Below are 23,257 nucleotides of genomic sequence, written 5' to 3'. Positions count from 1 at the left end.
CCCTCCCTAAACCCCTCCTCCCATCACCGCTGGACCAGCCTAGATCCCTCCCACAACCTTTGTGTGTATAAGTCTCATCTTGACTCCATGAAGGCACTCAGATTCCATCTACCTCAACAGATTGAATCTGGCCTGCTTGTGAAAACAAGCATCACAAATGGTGAGATTTCTTAAGACAACCCAATATGGTGAATCCATAATAAACTGTCTTTTTCCTTGGCTGAGAAGGCTTGAGTGGAATTCATTCGGCAGGACCCGGCATGTAGGTATTTTGGGGTCTCGAGCACCCCTAGAAACCTGTGGTTCCCTACCATCATCATTTTTCTTTAACCTCATCATTTTCCCTGGGTCAAAGGAGATGACTTTTGGGGCTTTGTTCCAAATTGCTTTCCAGAAGTGTGGTACCGATTTATGCTACCCAAGCAGTGCTTGTTTTCCCATAGCTGCTGCAACACTGGTCATTTTCCTTTTTAGCTTGTGGGTGTGAGGTTAGAGTTAGTTTCTATCTCTCCAATAATTAGTGATTTGGAGAATTTTTTTTTATATAGCTATAGATAGCTTGACTTTCTTAGATAATTGCCAGTTCATATTCTTTGGCCATTTATCTATTAGAGGAATTGTCTCTAATTCTTATAAATTTTAACCAGTTTCTTATAATTTTGGAAACAAAACCTTTCACAAACTTGCTGCCAAGATTTTTCCTAGCTGTTTCCTTTCTAATCTTAGCTGCATTGGGCCTATTTTTTTTTTATTAAAGTAAAAACTTATGTAATCAAAATTGTCCATTTTTATCTTCTGTGACCCTTTTAAATCTCTTTTTTAGTCCAAAACTTTTCCCCATTCATAGATCTGCAAGGTCATTTCTTCCTTTGTCTATGATGTGACTTTTTATATCTAGGTCATACATCCATTTGGATACCTTGGCACATGGTAGGAGGTGTTGGTTTATGCCTCTTGGTGCAGCTTAAAAATCTCATTCACTCTTGGGCACCCCGCCGTCACACTGTTGACTTTTCAGGCCACTGAATTTTTTTTCCAGACAAACTGCTTTCTAATCATACCTTCCTGCCTTGTAAAGGTGATGTTTTGTCACCAAGAGTAAAAGTTGTTATCTATCCCTATTAAATTTCAGCTTATTAGATTCAGCCCAGTGCTTTAGACTCTAAAGATGTGGACCTGGACTGTCATAGTGTCCTAGCTACTCCTCTCAGCTTTTTCTTATCTACAGATTTGATAAATATGCCATCTTTGCCTTTTTTCAAATCATCAAGATAAAAATGTTAAAACAGTAAAGGGCCAGATACAGGCCCCCTGTGGGATGCTACCATGGACCTCCTGCCAAGGTGACATTCAGCCAGTTCTGAATCCATCCAATTATATTATCATCTAGCCCATGTTCCTCTAGCTTTTCTACAAGATGTATGGGTTAATAAAATTGTCAACGTTATAGATAGTGGAAAAGTAATAAGATGAGGAGATAAGTTAAAAATTGTGTTTGAATGTAAAAAAAAACCACTTGTCATTTATGTCATGCTGATACAACTTAATAAAAATCATGCATATCATTAATGGTGTTAAATAAACATTCCCTCATTGAAATCTAACATTTTTACTTGTCTCATGGTATTTTTCCAGTCCTGGCCTCATCTGTTTGTGGACTTGGTCAAAGCAAGGAGAGAACACTAGTCTCACATCAGTATTAATGTTCTGAGAACTTCTTAAACACATACATACACACACGTTTGCCTAATTGTTTATTAGTGTACCAGTTGTACAAGAAAATTGACATTGGATGTTGTATGGGGTGCAGTCATTCTGAAGCACAATTATCTCTGTATCTTCCTTCCTTTAAAATTGCTGGAGTGCATTTTTATTCCAGCCGTACCCTGGGATTTTGGGTAAAGTCATTCACCTTGATTAAACCGTCAGGACCGATTCTGTTTGGGCCAAAAATATATTCTTAGTTAATTCATTTAACAGACTCATTATTTTATCAAGAAGCATAACATATTAAATACTCCCTCATTTCATCATGATTCCTCTAGCCTTCTTATTTCTAATCCTCTAACACCTTTTATTTCCCCCACTTCCTGTTTTTCCTTTGCCATGTCCTACTCTTCCTATTTCTTTGTTCTCCATGATATCCCCTATTTTTTAGCAACACTGTAATTTACTATGTTCTATCATGAATCAAAGTCCTGCTACAATCACTTTCCCATTATTCTTCCACTCAGTTTATGAAAATTTACTTACACTTCCTGTTCAATATAGTTCAGCATTCGACTGACGTGGGACGCTGAAATCTCCCCGTCCACTTCAGCAATATATGTGTAAAGAAATTGAAAAGTGCTAAAAGGGATTCGGGGAGGTCCTCCATCATGTTCAGATGATAAAACTTCACATACAATCTTGAGGGTTTTGGCTATGGTCTATTAAAAGGAAAAAAAAAAATAGGTGGTTAAATTCTTGAGGCCAGCCTAGGCAGGAGAAAGGTGATGACAAATAGTATCACCTGAATTAATCAAATGGCATGGGAATGAAATCACATTCTTGAACAGAAATTCTTAACCTTTTTTTGTGTGTTACGGATCCTTTTGACTGTCTGGTGAAGCCTGTGGACCTCTTCTTAGAATAATGTATTTAAATGAATAAAATAAAAAACATAGGATCACAAAGGAAACCAATTATATTGAAATGAAGTTATCAATTTTTTTTTAAGTTCACAGATCACAGGATAGGAACTTCTGTTCTAGAGGGATTATAATCCTTATGCCTGAAATAGTTTCATCCTATCTCACAATTGTTTAATATGTACAATATGCTTCTTTTCTTTATTGGCATTCTAGAAATGAAGCTTATAATTACATATTATAATTAAATTTGATTATAAGTATGTTTTGTATATTTTAAAAGCATATCGTAGGGTCCTGTCACTAAATCTGTTATTATTAGTGTACCAGTTATATAAGAAAAAGATGATATCCTTTTGGATTACCAAGATTCAATCACAAGCAGGTGGAAAGGCAGCCCAGTGAAATAGTCCATTAGTACATCAGGCTTGGACAAGCATTACAATGAGCTGATTTCAAAATTGAATATGAGGGGGAGAGAGTTGACTAGATAGTATCAGGAAAATCACAAGCTCATCCCTCATAGAAAACCAGCTTTTTTTTTAACACCAATATTCTTTTGATGATGCTATATGGCTGAATATATGAATATGATCTCAGAAGTTTTAAAGTTGGGGATGATCTAAGGGAAAATGAAGAGACATGTTTGGTTTAAGTAGACTGCAGCCCATTATCAATAAATGATTTTTGTGCAAGAAGTGATATGAAAGGCAACACACCAAGGCAATGTGTGACCAGAAAAGGGGGGGGGGTCATATCGTGAGAGAGACTTGCAGATTGTTTAAGTGTTCACTGGTAGGGAAAAATTTTAGGACTCAGAACATGACTTCCAACAAGTTGGGCAGGTCTCTGGCTAATTTATGTAAGAATGTAGACAGGAATCACATACTGAAAAGGCAAGCTTGGGGTTGCCATCTACCCTGATGAGACCCAATATCCACATTGACAAGGTCCTTGACCTATCAGAGTATCCCGTTTGCCCAGGGGAGGGGCAGGGATGAACCTCTCCGGACTTTCCATTAATGCATTCTTATTCCTCTTTTAGCTTAGCCTAAAGGAAGATGCTGTGAAGAGACACATAGGAAAGAACAAGCATTTGTTAAGTACCTACTATAAAGCAGGCCCTTTTAAATGCTTCATAAATATTATTTCATTTGTAATATAGCTGAACTATCAGTATATCTCTAAAGGATACTCAGGATGGTCACTGTTGAGTCAGCTATGACAGAAAACTGAAGGGGAAAGGTTACTTCTCCAGGGATAAGGGCTAATGTGGGGAGCCAGCTATATCCTGTTTAGGCCTCTTAGACCTCTGCAAGGCAGGGTCAGCTGAGAATGGGTCTATGCATGGCAAGGCCAGTTTTTAGGATAAGAAGCCTTGGCAAAGAAAACCGCCTTTGTAGTTGATTATCTACATGGGAGATGACAGAAATGTTTCAGTCTGGTTATCTATATAAGGAGAGAACATAAGTGTTTCAATTTGGTTAGCCTTGAGGAAAAATAGTGTCTCGCTCCCAGGAACAAGGAGATTAAAAAACTTAATCAATGCTTTATTGTACTCTTCTTTGAAGTCAGGATAACTCCTCAATTAACCTGTATAAAATACTGTCAGTAGCTCCATTAAAATCAGTCTACAGCTTGACTATACAACTCTTCTAGCCCCATGTCTTTGTCTTTTTGTGTCAATTACTTCATCATATATTCACGCCATTGCTGGCACAGTTGGGGCCTGGAACAGAGACAAGTTGAGGACTTGAGAGATGAAGTAACGTCTTACCAATACAGGCTCTGGAGCTATTGAAATAAGAGGTAAGAGGATTACTCCACCAGGCTTACTGGGGACTATAGAAATTTTAGAGAGTTAGAACAGTAGATTTAGAAAATTTAACTACGGGACAGATATAATTTAAAGATAGGGATCTGTATCTGCAAGTATTAAGAAAAATTGTAACAGAAAGAGGTTTTTGTATAACAGAAGAGCAAAAACAAGAAGGTACAATTGATTTAGAAAGATGGGAGATTATCAGAAAACAAATGAATAAAAGATTAAGGGAAGATGGACCAGAATACTTCCCAATGTCAGCCTTTTCCATACGGAACATTTTAAAAATATGTCTTACTCCAGAAGGAAAAGTTCCTATGGTACAAAGAACAATTAAGCATGATATTGGGGTTGTAGAGAGATCTTGTGAGCCTCAGCCCAGGGATGGATGACAATAATCCACTAGGGGGTAGACTAGCTAATTGGGAATTATCAAAGTAGAAAGGGAAAATAAAAATGCCGGATTTCTAGTAATCCTTTTTGTGCATCCTGTCATTTTCTGTCTGTATCTGTTTTGTGTTATGTGTCTCTGTGTGAAGAGAGTATGTTATCTGACTCTTTGTTGTTAAAGTTGTTGAAATAAGAAAATGCTCTTTCTTTCTCCATTCCAATTTCATTCAAGGTTCTCACTTTCAAAAAAGTTTTTAAGGAGGGAACACAGAAGTAAAATTTACTCGAGTTAAAATTAGAACCATTAAGATATTTTCACCTGTCTTGGACTGAGCTAGGTCTGCAATAAATATTAGAGCAGCTAAAAATTGTTTAGCAGATTCTGTTAACCATAGATAATCTGGTGAAGCATATGAAACCTTTTTCAAAATAATAATACACTTATGAATGTGAAGAAAAATCAGTTTAAATGACAAAAGATAAATATTTTTTTTATATCCCCATCCAATCTATCTATAGACTCCTTGAGGGGTTAAGAATTCCAGCTCAATGTCAGAAGTATATACGAAGATGTTTTAATTCATGTGTGGCTAATAAGAATCACAATGAGACTAGTATAAATAAAAAACTGGAAAAAGGACTTTAAAAAAATCTAGAATGTGCTTTCCCAATTTTTAGAATTAAGAACTTTAGTAATGATCCTATAAACAGAATTGGAAAATACTTAATAACATAAAGGTATTAAATAAATAAATAGAATTAATAAGTAGTTTTTATATATATACAACTACAGAGATCCTTATGTGCAATTTAGTGACCCTCATTCCTATTTGAGTTTGAAAAAAGTGGCTTAAAGCCTCCAAAATAGAGAAATAAAAGCAGAGAATGAGAGCCAATCTGAACATATTTTACCCAAAAGACTGTTACTTACTATATTTCCTGAGAAACAAAAATACTTCTTAGAATAGGAACTATCTCAATAGATATATATTTCTAGCTTGCTGTGGTCTTCCTAAGTTTGCTACTTGGAAAGTTTAAAGAGTGATTTGGCTGTGAATATACAATAGAGAGTTGGCTCCTTTTCAAAATAATTGCCCTGCTTACTAGCTGCTTTTTCTTATTTAGGCCCTTTATTTTAATGTTTTTTCACCTAAAGTCTCTATGTAAATTAAATTATAATAACATTGAAACTGCAAAAATTAAAATACATGTTGCAACAAAAGCTCTGTCGTCTACTTTGCTACTTTGTTGCCCTCTCATACCCCACTGACAACAGCCCTGGACCCCTGGAGGCCCTGACGCCCACACTTCTAGGCAAGCAGAGGAACCTCTCCTCTCAAGCCCCCAAGTCCTTGCTCCCACACCACCAGAACCTGGAATTTTTGCTCCAAGTTTCCCAAAGCCCAGCAACCCCTATTAGGAAGCAAAGGTTCCTCAGGGACCCTCTTCAATGACTCCTCGGACCTTTAATTCAGGTGCCGGACTCTACAGCTTGCCAGCACTCCCAGGTCCTTAGTCCTCCTCCCCTTTCCCAAATCCTTGACTCGACCACCCCCAGTCCACAGCCAAACTCTGCAACTGTGGGGAGAGAAGAAAAGCCTCTGCTCTTAGTAAGCGCAGAGTAAGCTTACTTAGTAAGCTTAGTAATCATATGTAATGATTTGGGAATGCAACTAATGTCATCTGAAATTTTTCTGTTTGTACTATTATTGTACTTCTAAATTGTAGTAAAATTCTCCTATATTGTACAACTTGAGTGAATGTTGTGAGCTAAAAATAGTGTTAGACAAAGAAATTTTTAATCTGAATTTTGTTGAAACTAAAAAATGAAAACAATTGTGTAAAACTGGTTAAGTTACTTTCTCAGCCTTAACCCTGTCTTATGTTTATAATTGCCATTTAAAAAACCAGATATTCCTACCTTTACCTGTAGTTAATAGAAGGTCACAGCTAAAATAATTATGAAACTTTTTAAGATTGTTAACTAGGTTTTTGGGGATTACTGTTTTAATGTTAAAAACCAATGAAGTTCTAGAGAGATAGAAGGAATCATGTCCTCCCACCTTTTGGGCTAGATTCGTGGGTGGGTTCTATTAAATCTTATATGGATGTTGATTAGGGTAAATATATTGATTATTGTGAGTTATTATAATTACTGTTCAATTAATTGTCAAACTCCTCTGCCTAGAAGGGAAACTGACTATACCTTGTTAGCAATGATTCAAATTCCTTAGGCTTCCTTTTTACCTGGGCCAAAAGAAGTAGTTAGGCTACTGGCCCAGCACATTTTAAACTGACCTGCTTATAATAGGTGATTCCTAACTGTTTGTAAAACTTTCCCAGGAAAAATGTGAATGGAACTTAGAAATGTACATCTGAATAATAAAAAGGTACATATTGTTATTTGGCATTGAGAAATTTATTAACTATATAGCCCCAAGAAAATTCTATTTACTGTAGTTTATTGTTCAATAAGGGGATGGTGGTGGAATTCATTCCCAGGGATATTACAAAGATCTCATGATTATAAAGGTGCTTAGCACAATGCTTGGCATAAAATAAATGCGATTTGAATATAGATTGTTTTAAGTTGAATATAATTGCTTCATATTCATTAATTTTATGTGAATTTTCTTCAATGTGAGGTGAATGATTCTCTGCATCAGACAATTTGGGATCATATCTGACTGAGGTAAAGCCACCAGAATGGTAATTAATTGGTTTTGGTTTTAAAATTTAAATAGATGATAATTGTTTATGATATTGTTATATTTCTAAAATTTTCCTTATTGCATAACTTGGTAAGCAATTGTGTATCATCTGTGTTGTCAGAAAAGCAATTTCTTTTATAATCTAAATGTTGTTAGGTTAAGAATTGTACTGAGTTAGAAAACTTTTAAATGATTCTAGTTGACCATGTATTATAATATTTTGTAGTGTTGTAATTTAAGAACTCATAAATTACCAAATTTTGTCTTTAATCGTTTTGCTATCATTTAGGAAATTTGTGAGTTTGTTAATTAAGCTTAAGTCTAGTATTTACAAAACTATGTTTAGTTTTCTTATTTTTTCTCTTCAATTATGTGGAAAAGTTTTGATGATCAGATTTAAGAATTGTTTAATACTTAGAAATTAATAATAATATCAGGATAAATTGTAAGCTGTTTCTGAGAAAGAGAAATAAGTTTATGAAGAAAAGTTTTGTAAAATCCTTTGCATGATTTTTAGAAAGCCTCGACCTTGAATAAGTGTGCTCAGAGAAAAGGCAAAAGATAGCAGACAGGCCCAAGGTTTTTCTATTAACCCCTTCCTGAGATCCATGTTACTACTCCTTATTTTGTAAAATTGCCACGGCCCCTGTAAACCATGTCTGTGGACTAGTTCATCAGCCCCCTGAAAAGAACTTGTGTGATTTATGTAGGTCCTAAACAATGAACTTAGCTTGCTGAGAAGTCACAAGTTTATGTACAATAGATAGAAAAGATTCTAACAATTGGCTTTTACACCAAGACAAGTTTAAATTTGAGAGGGAAAGCTGTTAAATGAAATCCCTTATGCATGTGAGTCCTGGTAAATCTTTATTGCTTATTGAAGCTCTGTATCTGGCTCTGAGCTGTGATTGGTGAAACTTGCTGCTTAAGGCAAAAGGCACTTGGGACCATAACTAATTTTGGTTTGAGTTTGAATTTGGATATAGTTACCTGCATTGAAGATCTGAGTTTAAACAAAGCAAGGATGTTTTATCCTATCATATTGGGTATGTCACATGTCCCTGCTTTTTCCTTCTATAGCAAATTTCTGTGATCAGAACAAGTTGTTAGTACAAGATATAAGCTCTTTTGTGTTATCTTACTAGGCAATCTAATCTTATTTTTATCTAGAACTAGAATATGTGCGGAAATTTATACAACCTGCTTAAGACTCACCTTAAGATGTTCTCTTTGTTTAAAAGGATTCTAAGAGCAGTATACAACATCTTTTTGACTAAGAAACTTTGTGATATCTAAGAATTCTGCAATAACTAGAAACTTTGTTTGTTATATACTCTGGAATTAGTGTTACTTAAGGACTTTTTCACCAACTTAGTAAAATTTTATCAACAAGGGTAGAAATGCATGCAAGCCAAGTAGGGCTCGCTTTGTAAATGTTCCTTAAGCAATGGGAGAATGTTATTTTGTTATTTGCTTATCTAAAGTTTTGTTACAATTAATGATGCTTAAAAAAAGAGGTTTGTGGTTTATTTTGTAAATGCCATCAAAGAAACATGGCATGACTAAAAGGTTAAGATTCTATATGCATTGGTGTTAAAAACTGACAATTTAATGTATTTATGTACGTACTGAAGCCTGTTCCTAATTCCTTAAGTGACATCTCATGATCCTAGTGAGGAAATTAATAATGGATGTACGTCAAGTGTGAGATACTGGCTTTTGATGTGAATTTCTTAAATATGACAATTGGCTATGGTTCAAATTTTGAGTTTGTAAAGATGATCAGGGTTATAAAGATTAGAAATGATCATTTAAAATTGTGCTAAGATCACTCTTGTAGGAGAATGGACAGAAAGCTGATTCCTATAAGAAGACAAGAAGAAGAAGATTCTGTGCTGGAGACGGCTGGAACAAATACCAAGGACCAGAAGATTGTATTGACAATGTTCCCTGACAGACAGCTGCATAAGAAAAGACTTTTTGAATCTTAAAAAGACAATTGCATTTTTTATTTCTTTTTGAGTCTATGTATCTATATTCATAAAGGAGACTGCCCCCTTTGATTTGTCAATGTGTTGATCAATCCTTCCCATATTTACTTAAATGGGTGATGGTTAAGGGGAAGAATTCACATGTATCTACAATGGTGAAGTGTCTACAAAAGAGAAAGGGGGTGGATTGATTGGAATGCTGAAATAGTGAAATGACTCTTTTCCTGGTATTGATCCAGAGTGGGTAGCAAAAACAATTATCGATATTTTCAGAAACTTTAACCCATTTAATAATGTATTTTTTTTTTTTTTGCTTTTTGGCAGGGCAGTTGGGGTTAAGTGACTTGCCCAAGGTCACACAGCTAGTACATGTGTCAAGTGTTTGAGGCCGGATTTGAACTCAGGTCCTCCTGACTCCAGGGCCGGTGCTCTACTGACTGCGCCACCTAGCTGCCCCTAATAATGTATTTTTGACTATTTTTCATACACTACTTTATATTCTTTGGTCATGGTAATTTTTTGTCTACTTTTTGTCCTTAGGATAATGAACGCTATGTTTAAGCCACTTAAAATTACAGAATAAAAAGGGGGGAGATGTGGGGAGCCAGCTATATCCTGTTTAGGCCTCTTAGACCTCTGCAAGGCAGGGTCAGCTGAGAATGGGTCTATGCATGGCAAGGCCAGTTTTTAGGATAAGAAGACTTGGCAAAGAAAACCTGCCTTTGTAGCTGATTATCTACATGGAAGATGACAGAAATGTTTCAGTCTGGTTATCTATATAGGAGAGAACATAAATGTTTCAATTTGGTTAGCCTTGAGGAAAAATAGTGTCTCGCTCCCAAGAACAAGGAGATTAAAAAACTTAACCAATGCTTTATTTTACTCTTTTTTGAAGTCAGGATGACTCAGCAATTAACCTGTATAAAATACGGTCAGTAGCTCCATCAAAATCAGTCTATAGCTTGACTATACGACTCACCTAGCCCCATGTCTTTGTCTTTTTGTGTCAATTACTTCATCATATATTCACGCCACTGCTGGCACAGGCTAACACATAAATAATGCTGAAATCTAGGACACAATCCATTCTATTGGGCATACTATGTACTAATTTAGTGATAGCATCGAGAAGCCAGTTGTTTCTTCAGTATTTATTCTCAGAAAATAAAGGCTCTGAATTTAAATGCTACCCTATGAGATGCTGTGCCACGTTGTGAGATTGAGGGGAAAACCAAATAGAAAAATGAATGATTTTGCCAGTAGTATGAATGAAGGATTGTCATATCAGAGTAAAATTTTTTTCTTAAAGAAAATTTAAGAGACTCATTCAGAGTTGAGACTGCTCCTGTAGATTTATTTTTTTCAGACAAACCTAGCTTTTGATACATGAATAGTCTCAGAATTTTATAAATGAGATGGGAACAGGGGCGGAAACACTAGAAGAAAATATGTCCAAAGGATTACTTACCCTGGTCTATAAACATGGCTAATATACACGCTAGGGTAGTGGCATACTTATTAAAGCAGGTGTACAGATGAACACTTCCCACAATCTAGGGACAAGTGAAATATTAGCAGTACTGAGTGACCAACCAGATAACAGGTTGAATAAGAGTGAAGCTGATAAAACGTTACAATTGTCTGATGGATTGGCATCATCGTCCTTTAACGTATGATGTTCCTGGGCTTCTGAAATGATGTAAGCTCTTTTGGACTGGGAAGTATGAAGATGGGTGAAATCTTAGTAGGAGGGCAGACTGGACAAAAGAGGAGGAGGATATAGAGTTGTGGATATGACAGAGCAAGATGACAGCAGGTGAGATTCCATTTGAATCATGTGAGGTAACCCTGATTATGCCATGTCCCTAATCTCACTAGCTGCTCTTCTTGGTTCCTTTCATTCTGATTTATTCTCTTGTTTTTGTCCACTTGCTCCACTCCAATGGCTCCTCCAGCCCTTCCTTCCACTGTCATACAAGAAGCCTTACTTTCATCATTCAAGCAATTTTTTGCAATGTGCAAGATCTAGTGTAGTGCCTTGCATATGAAATGTGCTCAATAAATGTTTGTTAAACGAATGATGAATGGAACAAAGACTTCTTGTACCGAAGCTTTCCTAGACACAGAATTCTTATAGCACATCAATACAAAATGTGTGTGTGTGTGTAAAATACAGTTTATCACTGCCTTCCTCTACGTGGCATTGAGGGGAAATAGTCTCTCAGAACAGATTGTGGACTCAGTCTCTAGCCCAGGAAAGCAGCACAATAGGTCTCCCAAAGGGCCAAGATCATAGATTCAACTCTCAAATAGTAAGGGACTTGCCCAGGGTCACACAACTGATAAGTGTCTGAGGTCAGATTTGAACTCAGGTCCTCTTGACTCCAGAGTGGGTGCTCTATCCACTGCACTACCTAGGCTAGCATCACCAGAGGTCCAGAGCAGATGCCTGGAAGAATAACTAAACAAACAAACAAAAGATAAAGAGCTATCATGAGGCCAGGTGGTTGTTGCTTGTCCTTCCTTCTAGAAGAGGACCGTGATAACAAGAAGGTGATGTCATGACTTGCAAATGAGTTGGATTTAAGTGAGGCAAGGATGTTCCAAGTCGCTAGCCTCACTCTCCCCTCTGGAGCCATCTGGGCCCAGTGGCAAGATGAAGATCAGGAAGACTGGAGATGGCCCAGGATGCAGTGGGAGACCTTGGCCTTTTAAAGCTAAGGTCTTTCCTAGGTCTCAGTTTGTCTGAGGCAATACCCATTCAATGATTAAGGCTAAGTAAGAATTGAGACAAAGAATGGCCTTTTTTACCTAGTCAAAGGGGAAGACCCTCAAGGTTTCTGGCCAAAACAGAAACAATCACTATTTACACTTGCTCTGATCCATCAGAACCCAAAAAATGACCCTGTGAGGCTTGGGCAAGAACTTACTGTTGGTCAATCAATGAGGGCCAGAGTGATTTGGATTTAAGGCATAGTCCTTCAAAATAAATTTAGCCTGTGAACCCCAAGATCTCTCGCACGGTTTCAGCAATCAAAATTTATATTCCCTTGGATAGAGCACTCTCAGATACGAGCATGACTCCCTATGTGGAGAGAGGGAGATGAGGGAGGGAGGAAGGAAGAAAGAGTCTGCATTGCCCAACTGGAACTGGCCATTTGGGTCCCCAGTGGGGCAGCTACTACTACTCACAGGCTGTTTGTCCTTCATTCTCGAAGAGGACCATGACATTAGGAAGGTGATGTCATAACTTGCAAGTGAAGTGAGACAGGGCTGTGCAAAGTCACCTGCCTCACTCTCTCCTTTGGAGCCATCTGTGTCCAGTGGCAAGAAATAGATCAGGAAGACCCAACAACCCTGAGAGGTGCTTACAAATAAGGAAACAGACAGACAGAGGCTAAGTCACTTGACCAGAGTCATATAGCTAGAAAATGAGTTCATATTTGAACTCAAGTCTTCCTGACTCCAAGTCTAACACTCTATCAACTATACTGCCCCTAGCTGCCTCCTGAAAGAAACCCCAAAATGAAAACTCCTAGGAACATCATAACCAAAATCCAGAGCTTACAAGTCAAAGAAAAAAAATATAAGCTGCTAGAAAGAAAAAGTTTAAGTACTAAGGAACCACAGTCAGGATCACACAAGATTTAGCAACTGCCACTCAAAGGAGCAGTGAACATGGAACACAGTATTCCAAAAGGAAAAGACAAAGACTTACAACCAAGAGTAACTTACTCAGCAAAACAATATAGTTCTATCATGGTGGGGTGGTGTGGGGAACAGACTTTTAATGAAATAGGATTTCCAAACATTTCTGATGAAAAGACTAGAGCTGCACAGAGATCATGAAATACAAACATAGGAGTCAAGAGAAACATAACAAAGTAAATACAAGTTTGCACTTGGAAAATATAAGGATGAAATGTCCATAATGGTGGCCTAGTTCGAGTTTCTCTCTTTCCCCTTTCTGGTTGCTGAGCACAGAAACAAACTAGAAATAGAAGCCAGAGTATCTGGAAAAATCAGATTTCAGCAGCAACCCCTGCTTGGAAGATGGAGAACTGAAAGTATATACAGAGAATATTAAGCCTCCTTTGTCTTCCTTTCCTCTCTTCTCTGTTCCCCACCTCCTGACACCTTCCTGGCATCATCCAGAGAGGGAGATCCCTCCCCCCCAAAAAAATAAAAGGCTAAAGGTAACTTACAACTCCAAGAGAACTGCAAGCCAGAGCTAAAAACTTGAGCCATTCAATCTCTTCAGTGAAGCGACCCACATTCATCACACTGTTAAATAGATCTGTTGGGAGACTCAGCACCTTCCACATCTGGGCCAATTCATCAGCATGTACGATCAGCCTTCCAGCTACCTGTGGAGAAGAACAACCCATACAGAGGATGAGGCAGGCTGACAAATTTAAGATCCATTGGGATCTTGACTTCTGGATAGTGGATTTTTTTTTCTTTTTTTAATTATTTTTAACATTTAACATTCATTTTTTATAATTTAGAGTTCTATCCACTGTGCCACCTAGCTGCATTTCTCTAATCAGTAGTGATTTAGGGCATTTTTTCAAATGACTATTGATAGCTTTTTTCCTTTCAGGGGCAGCTAGGTGGCAAACTAGATAGAGGCCTGGGCCCAGAATCAGGAAGACCTGAGTTCAAATTTGACCTCAGACACTTAACTAGCTGTTGACCCTGGCCAAGTCACTTAATCCTGTTTGCTTCAGTTTCCTCATTTGTAAAACAAGGGGGAGAAGGAAATGGCAAACCACTCCAGTCTGCCAAGAAAAGCCCAAATGGGTTTTCTTTGTCAGAGAAAGTTGAATGCAATTGAAATGACTGAACAATAATTGATAGCTTTAATTCTTCTTTTGAAAACTTTTTCACATCCTTTCACCATTTTTCAACTGGGGAATTGATCTTATTTTTATAAATATGGCTCAGTTCCCTATACATTTGAGAAATGAGGCCTTTATCAGACAAACTCGCTAAAAAAATCCACCCCGCCCCCCAAGTTTCCTGCTTTCCTTCTAATTTTGGAGGCATTGTTTTATTTGCACAAAAACTTTAATTTCATGTAATCAAAATTATCCATTTTGCTTCCCTTGATCCTTTCTGTGTCTTATTTGGTCATAAACTCTTCCCTTATCCATAGACATGACAGGTACATTTTTCCATGCTCCCCTAATTTATTCATGATATCACCCTTTATGTCTAAATCATTTACTTATTTTGACATTATTTTGGTACATGGTGTGAGATGTTGGTCTATGCCTAGTTTTTGCCAAGCTGCTTTCCAGTTTCCCCAGCAATTTTTGTCAAATGGTGAGTTATTACTCTCAAAACTTCTCTGTTTGGGTTTATCCAACAATAGATTACTATGGTTATTTACTACTATGTATTGTGTACCTAATCTATTTGCATAGTGGAATGTTAATAATCATAACAATGAGTACAAAAACAATTATCACTAACACATTTCTATGGCCCTTACTATGTACCAGGCACTATGCTAGGTATTTTACAATTATTATTTCATTGATCCTTATCACAATCCTGGGAGGTAGGTGCTATTATTAACCCCATTTTAGAGATGAGGAAACTGAGGCAAACAGAGATTGAAAGACTTGACCAGGGTCACACAGCTAGGAACTCAGGTCTTCCTGACTTCAAGCTCAGTGTTCTATCCACTGTATTACAGAGCTACCCCAACAAGAATTATAGAAATTAAACTCCTTCCACTCCCAAATAAGTTTTTAATCAAAACTTCACAGTTTATGGATTTATTTCTGACCCATTTTTCAGAAGGATTTGAGATGGCAACCTTTTTCTATCTCTTTTCACTTTCTAAAGTGCTTTCACATTTGCATCTCATCCCATCCTAACAACATCCCTGTGAGGGAGATCAGTCAGTGCCGAGTACTACTGTTGGACAAACTGGGAAACCAGATCATAGGGAAGCAAGAAGCTGAATGAGTTCTCCAAGGTCACTTAGCTATAGTTCGTGGTAGAGCTAGGATCAGCTCCTAGTTCTCTGATTTGATATGTTGCACTTCCTCATAAAGGCTTATTTTCTAAGAAATCCCCAGGGATCACACAATGAAGGTGTTCAGGAGTGTACCAATATCTTGGTGTACCAATTCTCAAGTCATGTCTTGATACAAATCATGGCTAAGCAGAGCAAGGGTGTGTGTGTGTGTGTGTGTGTGTGTGTGTGTGTGTGAGAGAGAGAGAGAGAGAGAGAGAGAGAGAGAGAGAGAGAGAGAGAGTGTGTGTTTGTGTGTGTGTGTGTGTGTGTGTGTGTGTGTGAGAGAGAGAGAGAGAGAGAGAGAGAGAGAGAGAGAGAGAGAGAGTGTGTGTGTGTGTGTGTGTGTGTGTGTACTGTGAAACACCGAACAGGATAATGATGTTGGGACTAGAAGGGTTGCCAGAAGCCATGTAGGTCATCCTGTCCCTGAATAGGAAGTCCCTTTATAACACAGTTGACAAGTTTTAGCTTAAGTCTCTCTAGTGAGAAAGTACCTACTACTTCCCAAGGGCTGCCCAATCTACTTCTGGAATGCTCTAATTGTTAAGAAGTCTTTCCTGAAAGCAAGCCTAAATCTGCCTCTTTGCAGCTTTGCATTGTTCCTTTTTCTGCTCCCTGAGGCCTAACAGAATAAAGCTAATAGTAACTCTCCAAATGATAGCCCTATACATACTTGAAAAGGTAGTTAGTTGTCATATCCTTCCCTGTCTTCTCTTGTTTAGGCTAAATACCTCTAGTTTTTTCAAATAATCCTCATATGACATGAGCTCAAGGCCCATCACCTTTAATCTCATCATTACCCACAAGTATTCCACTTCCATGTTTATGAACTCTAAAATTCTTTTATGTGATCTTAATCTTTTTTTTTATTTCATCTTTCCTTCTGCCTTAGTCCCAGCCCTGTTCTCTGTCCTCACCATAACTGCTAATCCCTCCAACTCTCAGTTCCTTCCAAGACCATCGCCCCTGCCCTGGTTATACTCTCTTCCCTTCCCCATCTTGACTCCTTGGTAAACCAATTTAACTCTATACTGTTCTGTTCTCTTGAGTCCCTTGCCCCTGTATTTTATGTTGATCTTGCCCTGCCAAGCCTCAGTCTTAGATTTCCCACTATCTACTGCTTTTGCTCCTATTCATCTGCTGCTGAGAAGCACCGCACCCCCCCCCCAAAAAAAAACCTAGAGAAAATTGTGAAATCAAGCTGCCTGGGTCCACTACAAATTTTATGTTAAATAATCTCAATTGAGTTCTCACTGTGGCAAGACAATCCTTTTATACTTCTCTAATTATTTCATATTCCCACTCACCATGATGGCTTTTCCAAATCTTGTCATCTTTATTCAAACCTTTCATTCTTCCTCCTCCTTACACCCTCTTAGCTGAGAATCTTGCCTCATATTTCACTGGAAAAACTGGGGCCATATGCCAAGATTTAAGAGCTCCCTCATTTCCTCCTCACTGCCCATCACTCATATGCCTTCCCCCAAGATCTCCTCTTTCACCCTCTTCTCGTACAAAGATGTGGCTCTTCTCCTTGGCAAGGCAAACCCCTCTATCACGCAGTTTCATTTCATCCCATCTTCTCCAGCTGATCATCCCCACCCCTCTCACTAATCATCAATATCTCCCAGAATATGGGCGGTTTCATTGATGCCTACAAATACACCTATTATTTCCCGTAACCTCAAAAAATCTTTTACTTGGTGTGTCCAGCACTGCTAGCTATCATTCTAGATCTCTTTTGTGGTGCCTACACTTCCTTTCCTATCACTCTCTTCTCAGCTCTCTGTAGTCTGGCTTCAGACCTTATCATTTAATTGGAAGTGCTTTCTCCAGATGCCAAATCTAACAGCCTTTTCTCAGTCATCATCCTTCTAGACCTCTGTAGATTGTGACACTGTCAATCCCTCCCTCTTCTTGGTATTCTCTTCTGTCTAGGTTTTTATGACACCATTCTCTCTTGGTTATTTTCCTACCCTCCTGACCACTACTTAGTCTCCTTTGCTAGATCTTCGTTTTCAACTCCAAATGTTCATGTGGATTATTTGTGCCCAACCTGTGGCAGAGCCTTCTGAGCTCACATTGATCTGATCAGCCACAGTCTGATGCACTCTACCTTGACCCCAACGTAGTGATGTCATTTTGGTCCTCTTTGAGAATGAAGGACAATGACCAACTCGGTTTCCTTTGCTAGATCTTCATCTAGGTCATGCTCACTAATGGGAGATATCTCCTGAGATTCTGTCCTAGGCTCAATTCTCTTTTCCTTATGTTATTTTGCTTGGTGATTTCATCCACCTCCATGAATCCAGTTGTCATCTGCATTCTCAGATCTGTTTACCTTCTAGCCCTAACCTCTCTACTGACTTCCAGTCTCACATCTCCAGCTATCTATTAGACATCTCAAACTGGATGTCCCATGGACACCCTAAACTCAACATGTATAAAACAGAACTTGTTATCTTTCTCCCCAAACCCTCCCCTCTTCTGAACTTCAGTTACTATTCAGGGGACCAACAATCACCTAATCACGTTACTTGAGTTCTCCCTACTTCAGTTATCTTCTCCTTAACTATTAAAGTGATCTTCCTAAACTCCAGTGACTCTCTGCTATTTCCAGGACCAAATATCAAATCTTGTCTGGTTTTTAAAGCCTTTCATAAGCTAGCCTTCTCCTACTTTTATTTCTTTGCACCTCATTCCCTTTAATGTATCTGTTGATCCATTGACACTGGTCTTCTTTCCTGTTCCTCCCACAAGACACTTCATGTCATAACTGTGCATTTTCACTGAGTATTCCCCCAAGGCTAGAATTTTTCCCCTCCTCATTTTTACCTCCTGGCTTCCCTGACTTCCTTGAAGTCTCAGTGAAAATCCCACCTTCTGCAAGAAGCCTTACCTGGTTTTCCTTAAAGCTAATGCCTTCCCTCTGAGATTATCTCCAACTGTCCCTGTATATATCTTGTCTGTACATAGATGTCTGCATATTTTCTCTGCCATTAGATTGTAAGCTCCTCGAGGGCAAGGACTATTTTTGCTTTTCTTTATATTATTAAAGTGTTTAACACAGTGTCTGGCACGTGGTAAGCACTTAAAAATGCTTTTTGACTTTACTTCATCCTATGGACATTTAATGTTCAAACATCTTTATCAATGTTTTTTCTAAGATGTGGTATCCAATATGTTACTCCAGATGAAGGCTGCCCAGGACAAAGCCTCAGCTGATGTCTAGATAATTGAAAGACCTCCACCCCCACCCCCAACTACTATATCATTTCTCTGTGCCAGGCTTATGATTTGTTTCCCAAACTCATTTATTTCTTCTTTCTGCCCAGGTAGTTTGTAGAACATTCTAATGACAATATTTCTTTGGTTTTTGCTCCCATTGTCTTCATTCAATTGATTTTTTACCATGCTCCACCAATTTGCTTCCTAGATTTCCTCAGAAGTGTATCTTTATAATGTGTGTGTTAAGATACCTAGGGAGTCATATGAATATATTTTGCACCTCTTTTTTTTTTGCAGGAGTGGGAGGTAGGGAACCTTAGTTGGATCAGCTCCTGGGCCAGCTAACTTATATGACTTACATCATGGAAAAGTGCCCAGCCTGCTCTCACCTTGTTTATGAGCACCGATAGCTTGGAGCAGGACCGCAGCACTGCTGTGCCATTATTTTTGTTTTTAACACTACCATTTCTCAAAGCAAGATATAGTCATAGCTCATGGTCATGTATTTTAGAATGGTGATTAATTGGTCCGGCTGCTTGGACTCACAGCTTTTAAGCAGTCTATATATTTTCCTACCTACTTCATCAGGGACCTCTTACCCGAGAATGTAGGATCTTTAGCAGTTCAGGTGTGAGTTCAGCCCAATTAGACAGTGGGATTCGCTCAGATCGCTCTCTCACTGGAGGAATCTCTCCACGGGACATAGCCCCAAAATAGCTAAAGTGAAAAAAGACACGTGTTCTTTACTTTGGCGACTGGTAGTTACATTGGGAACCTGTTGAGGGGAAGGGAGGAGAGGCTTTTTTCTTCTTCTTTCCTTTGTTTAATACATAGAAGGATAGGCTGACTCTCTGGACACAGGGATCAAGCCCATGTTTGTTTAGAATTCATTGGTGCATAAGGACATGATTTCAGCCAGCCCCACAGACTTTCCTTAAGACTTATTTTTGTTGTTTGCAAGGGACCTTTCCCTGGAGAAAATTTCCTTATTGGTTAATCAAGGATTCAAAACTTCTGCTCTTCTATTTTATTTTTTTAGTACCTTCTTTGCCTCTCTGTGATAAGTAACACCACAGAGGGAAGGAGAAACTACTCATTCCCACACTCTTGAGGACCAAACAAGAAAGGAATAAAGTCCTTGAATGAAGACGCTTCACCAGCATTGAAACTGAGATTTATACAGGGCTAGAACATACCCTGAGGGCATCTAAGGGCACTGTTCCATTTACGAAAGTCCCCCTCTCTTTTCGTGTGTGGCACATGTACGCTGGGTAATGCTCGTTTGCAATAAATTAAATATAAATGTTTTTGCAATTATTTTGTGTTTCTATATTTTCCAAAGTACCACAGGTCTATGAGTAAAAATTAATTGCTTTTAAAGTATTTTTCGCCCTTTAAGCATTAATAAAGTTCCATTCTCTTTTGTCATATTTAAATAGCACATTGATTTCTAGGGAAATCTCAAGGAGCTAAAATATAAGATACAGTACCAAATCAAACTGGCTACAACACAGGAACAATTTCTGCTGTAAATGTCAGGGACAATAAGAAGAATGCAATTTATTTTATTATAGAATAGCATCACAGGCAAAATAAAATAGAATTTAAAGCTACTACACAGTACATAACAAATATTATCTGATTATGCCAGAGAAAATTTGTTTCCTGGAGCTACAAGTTCCAGCCTCAATGTAATATTTCAATTTAGGTTGAGAAAACTAAACAGTATTTTTTATTGACAGATGAAGCCTCTTGAGTAAATATTACTGGCTCATTTGTTTTATTTGTAAAAGCATGGTGCCAACCCAAGAATATTAAGCCTACTTGGAGCACTTTTAGTTCAAAGATTCTGTAAGGCCTGGGTTAAACCCTACACTTCCTCAGAGGTACCTTTACAACACCATCCTTACTCTAGCACTGCCCAACTCCTCCCCCCGCCCCCCCACTCTAAGCATGTTTATACTCCTCTACATAGTTTACTCCCCCCACTCCCAAATTATCCCTACAGCACCTGTCAGCCCCTCTGTAAGTCTTACAAATCTACATCTACAGCCTCTGCATCTTTCCTTCCATAATGTTCTCTCATACTTCTCTCTCAACAATGAAACACAACAAAAACATCCTCATTAGGCTTCAAAAATAATCAAAATGTTCCATGAAAACAAAATTCTCCCAATACACTCAAAACACTTACTACCAGACACAGCTTCACATTTGAGTCTAAGAAGCACTTATTTCATAGTTGATTTGATTTCTTTGTGAAGCTATTTCCACAACAGCTATTTTGTCTGACAAATTATTTGAGGTGTGTCTGGTGTCTCTCCTTGAAGGGAAATAAGTGTGTCCTCATAGCATCATAGAATTTAGAGATCATTTATAACCCAATCTCCTTATTTTAAGATGAAAAAATTGAGACCTAGAGAGGTTAAGGGAATTTCTTAATGTCTCACAGGTAGTCAAGAAGGAGTGCCAGGATTTGAACCTAGTTCCTCCACTTCCAGTCAGTGCTCTTTCAATACCATCATGATGCCTTTGAAGTGTACTGTTCTTGGTATGGTTTTTGGCTCAAATCTAATCAGTTTTGCTGTCTAGGCCTAGACTAGGAAAGATGTTGTATGGGTATATGATATGGGGTCAAATCATGACAAAGATACGTTAAAACGAACCACAACAATAAAAAAAAAACTCCAAAGAAAAACAAACAAAAACATTTCTCCTCCCCCACCCCTTTCAAAAAGTTTCTTCTTGATTGTCACATGAATTGCAGCTGAATTGGAGAGAACAGCTGGGGTAAGAGGAATTTTCTGGACTACTCTTTGCTTCTCCCACAGTCAATTATCTTGTTTCCTACCAACATTCAGAGTGATGAATACGTTTTCTCCAACTATTCTCTCTTGGTGTTTGGCTGCTAGATATTGATGCTGGATAGGGAGAATGAGTTCATGGTGAAAATGAAAGCCTTGTAAATGAGGGATCTCAACACTGACTGCTGTAAAGCTTAAGAGGCATTTCTATCCGCGTTTAACTCCCCCCTCTCCTCTTCAAGAACCAACAGAAACTCACAGAGGTAGCACAAACTTTTCCGAGGAAGAATGAAACATCAATGGTGGCCTGGGCTTTTGGACACTGCCTTATAGCCTGGCATCTGGAAGTTATGCCTGGCTGGCTTCAGAGGGTGCCCCACCCCACCCATCTTGATATTGCTTTCTGTAATTTTTAAAGGAGCAAAGACAAAAGCCATAAAGACTATGGTAATGAATGGAGCCCAACTCCCTAATTCCAGTTCCTGCGGACCTGCCCCACCTCTGCAGAATTTTCCCACCACCTTCAGTTTTAGAACCTGATATGACGAATGACCGGTAGGATGGGGTCTCTTGGAGAAAAGAAACTTACTCAGCAGCCCACTGGATCAGATCCGTAGGCTGGGTCCGGATGGCAGCTTTGGTAAACTGCTTCAGCAATTCTGGAAGCTCCGGAGGTATGCATATTTGCTTGTCTGTCTGAGGCATAGTTACTTGACCTATGAGAGAGAAACAAACAGACAATCGATGGAAATAGATTGAATCTATAAAAAATTCATTTGGTATGGCTAAAGAGGTACTTTGTGAAACACATTTTTTGGATTTTCAAGAGCAGTTGTCCATATAGACTCAGCTGGAAAGTCTCATTCACTTTAATCCTCATTTGCCAAGTGATTACACCTGTACTAGGCTCTGAGGACACAAAGAGAGAAAATAAATATGGTATGTGACAAGACAAAAAATGGCAATACGGATAAATTCCAACAAACTAAGAAAATTTGCAATTAACATGCAAATTCAGCATACAGACGATGTTTCCTGCAATGCTCTACTTGTCGGTTATTAATTCTTTGTGATGGCAACTTCAATTCCAGTTATCCAGCAAATGGAAGTTCTGTGTCTCTTCTCACATTGGTCATATGTGTCTTGATTGGGAGGGGTGGTACTATAGGTATTCTGGTTATTTCACATAAACATTTAATTTCTTTCTATTCTGAGACCCTCGTGTAAATTATCAGCCTCTCATGAGGGTCTTCTATAATCCAGGCTCCTGAGCCTGGGGCCACATTTCATAAAGTAGTGAAAGAAAGAAGGCAAATGAACAAAGGATAACGTGAAGACCTCAGCAATAATTAGAGATCTTCTCATCTCGATTCCTTGTTTTACATTTGCTCCAGGTACTAAAGTGACTTCACTAAGGTCACTTAGCAAGTTAGTGGCAGAGCCAGCACCAGAACCCAGATCTTCTGAGCCCTAGTTCAGTGCCTTCCCCGCCACAACCCTGAACCTCTCTCACTTTGTGTTCCAGTTCCATCTTTTCTACATCTTAGAACCTCCAAGACATTGGGGAGGTAGTAAGGTATTGTGGAGAGAGCAATAGATTAGTAATCAGAAGACCTGAGTTAGAATCCGGGCTTCGCTGGTGTGACCTCG

The 23,257-nt window shown here is 38.4% G+C and overlaps 1 protein-coding gene across 1 annotated transcript; it reads right to left on the bottom strand.

Moving 5' to 3' along the window:
• Nucleotides 1–1,870: 1,870 nt before the first annotated feature.
• On the bottom strand, nt 1,871–22,312 carry LOC118839840 (ropporin-1). The gene is made up of 5 exons (XM_036747352.1): nt 22,197–22,312; nt 19,403–19,520; nt 13,750–13,911; nt 2,254–2,429; nt 1,871–1,937 (listed from the first exon to the last, which is right to left on the bottom strand). The coding sequence occupies exons 1-5, from the start codon at nt 22,310–22,312 to the stop codon at nt 1,871–1,873; spliced, it is 639 nt and encodes a 212-aa protein (XP_036603247.1).
• Between the last annotated feature and the right edge of the window lie 945 nt (nt 22,313–23,257).

This window comes from Trichosurus vulpecula, chromosome 2 (genome assembly GCF_011100635.1).
Source record: "Trichosurus vulpecula isolate mTriVul1 chromosome 2, mTriVul1.pri, whole genome shotgun sequence".
Classification (NCBI taxonomy): Eukaryota; Metazoa; Chordata; class Mammalia; order Diprotodontia; family Phalangeridae; genus Trichosurus; species Trichosurus vulpecula.
This window is presented reverse-complemented; position numbering and strand designations above follow the sequence as displayed.

Coding starts and splice junctions, on each gene's coding strand:
- LOC118839840 (XM_036747352.1), bottom strand. CDS start 22,312: ATGCCTCAGACAGACAAGCAAATATGCATACCTCCGGAGCTTCCAGAA. Junction 19,521..22,196: donor CTGATCCAGTGGGCTGCTGA/GTAAGTTTCTTT, acceptor TTTTCACTTTAG/CTATTTTGGGGCTATGTCCC. Junction 2,430..13,749: donor CTTGCAGTTCTCTTGGAGTT/GTAAGTTACCTT, acceptor TCCTTTTAATAG/ACCATAGCCAAAACCCTCAA.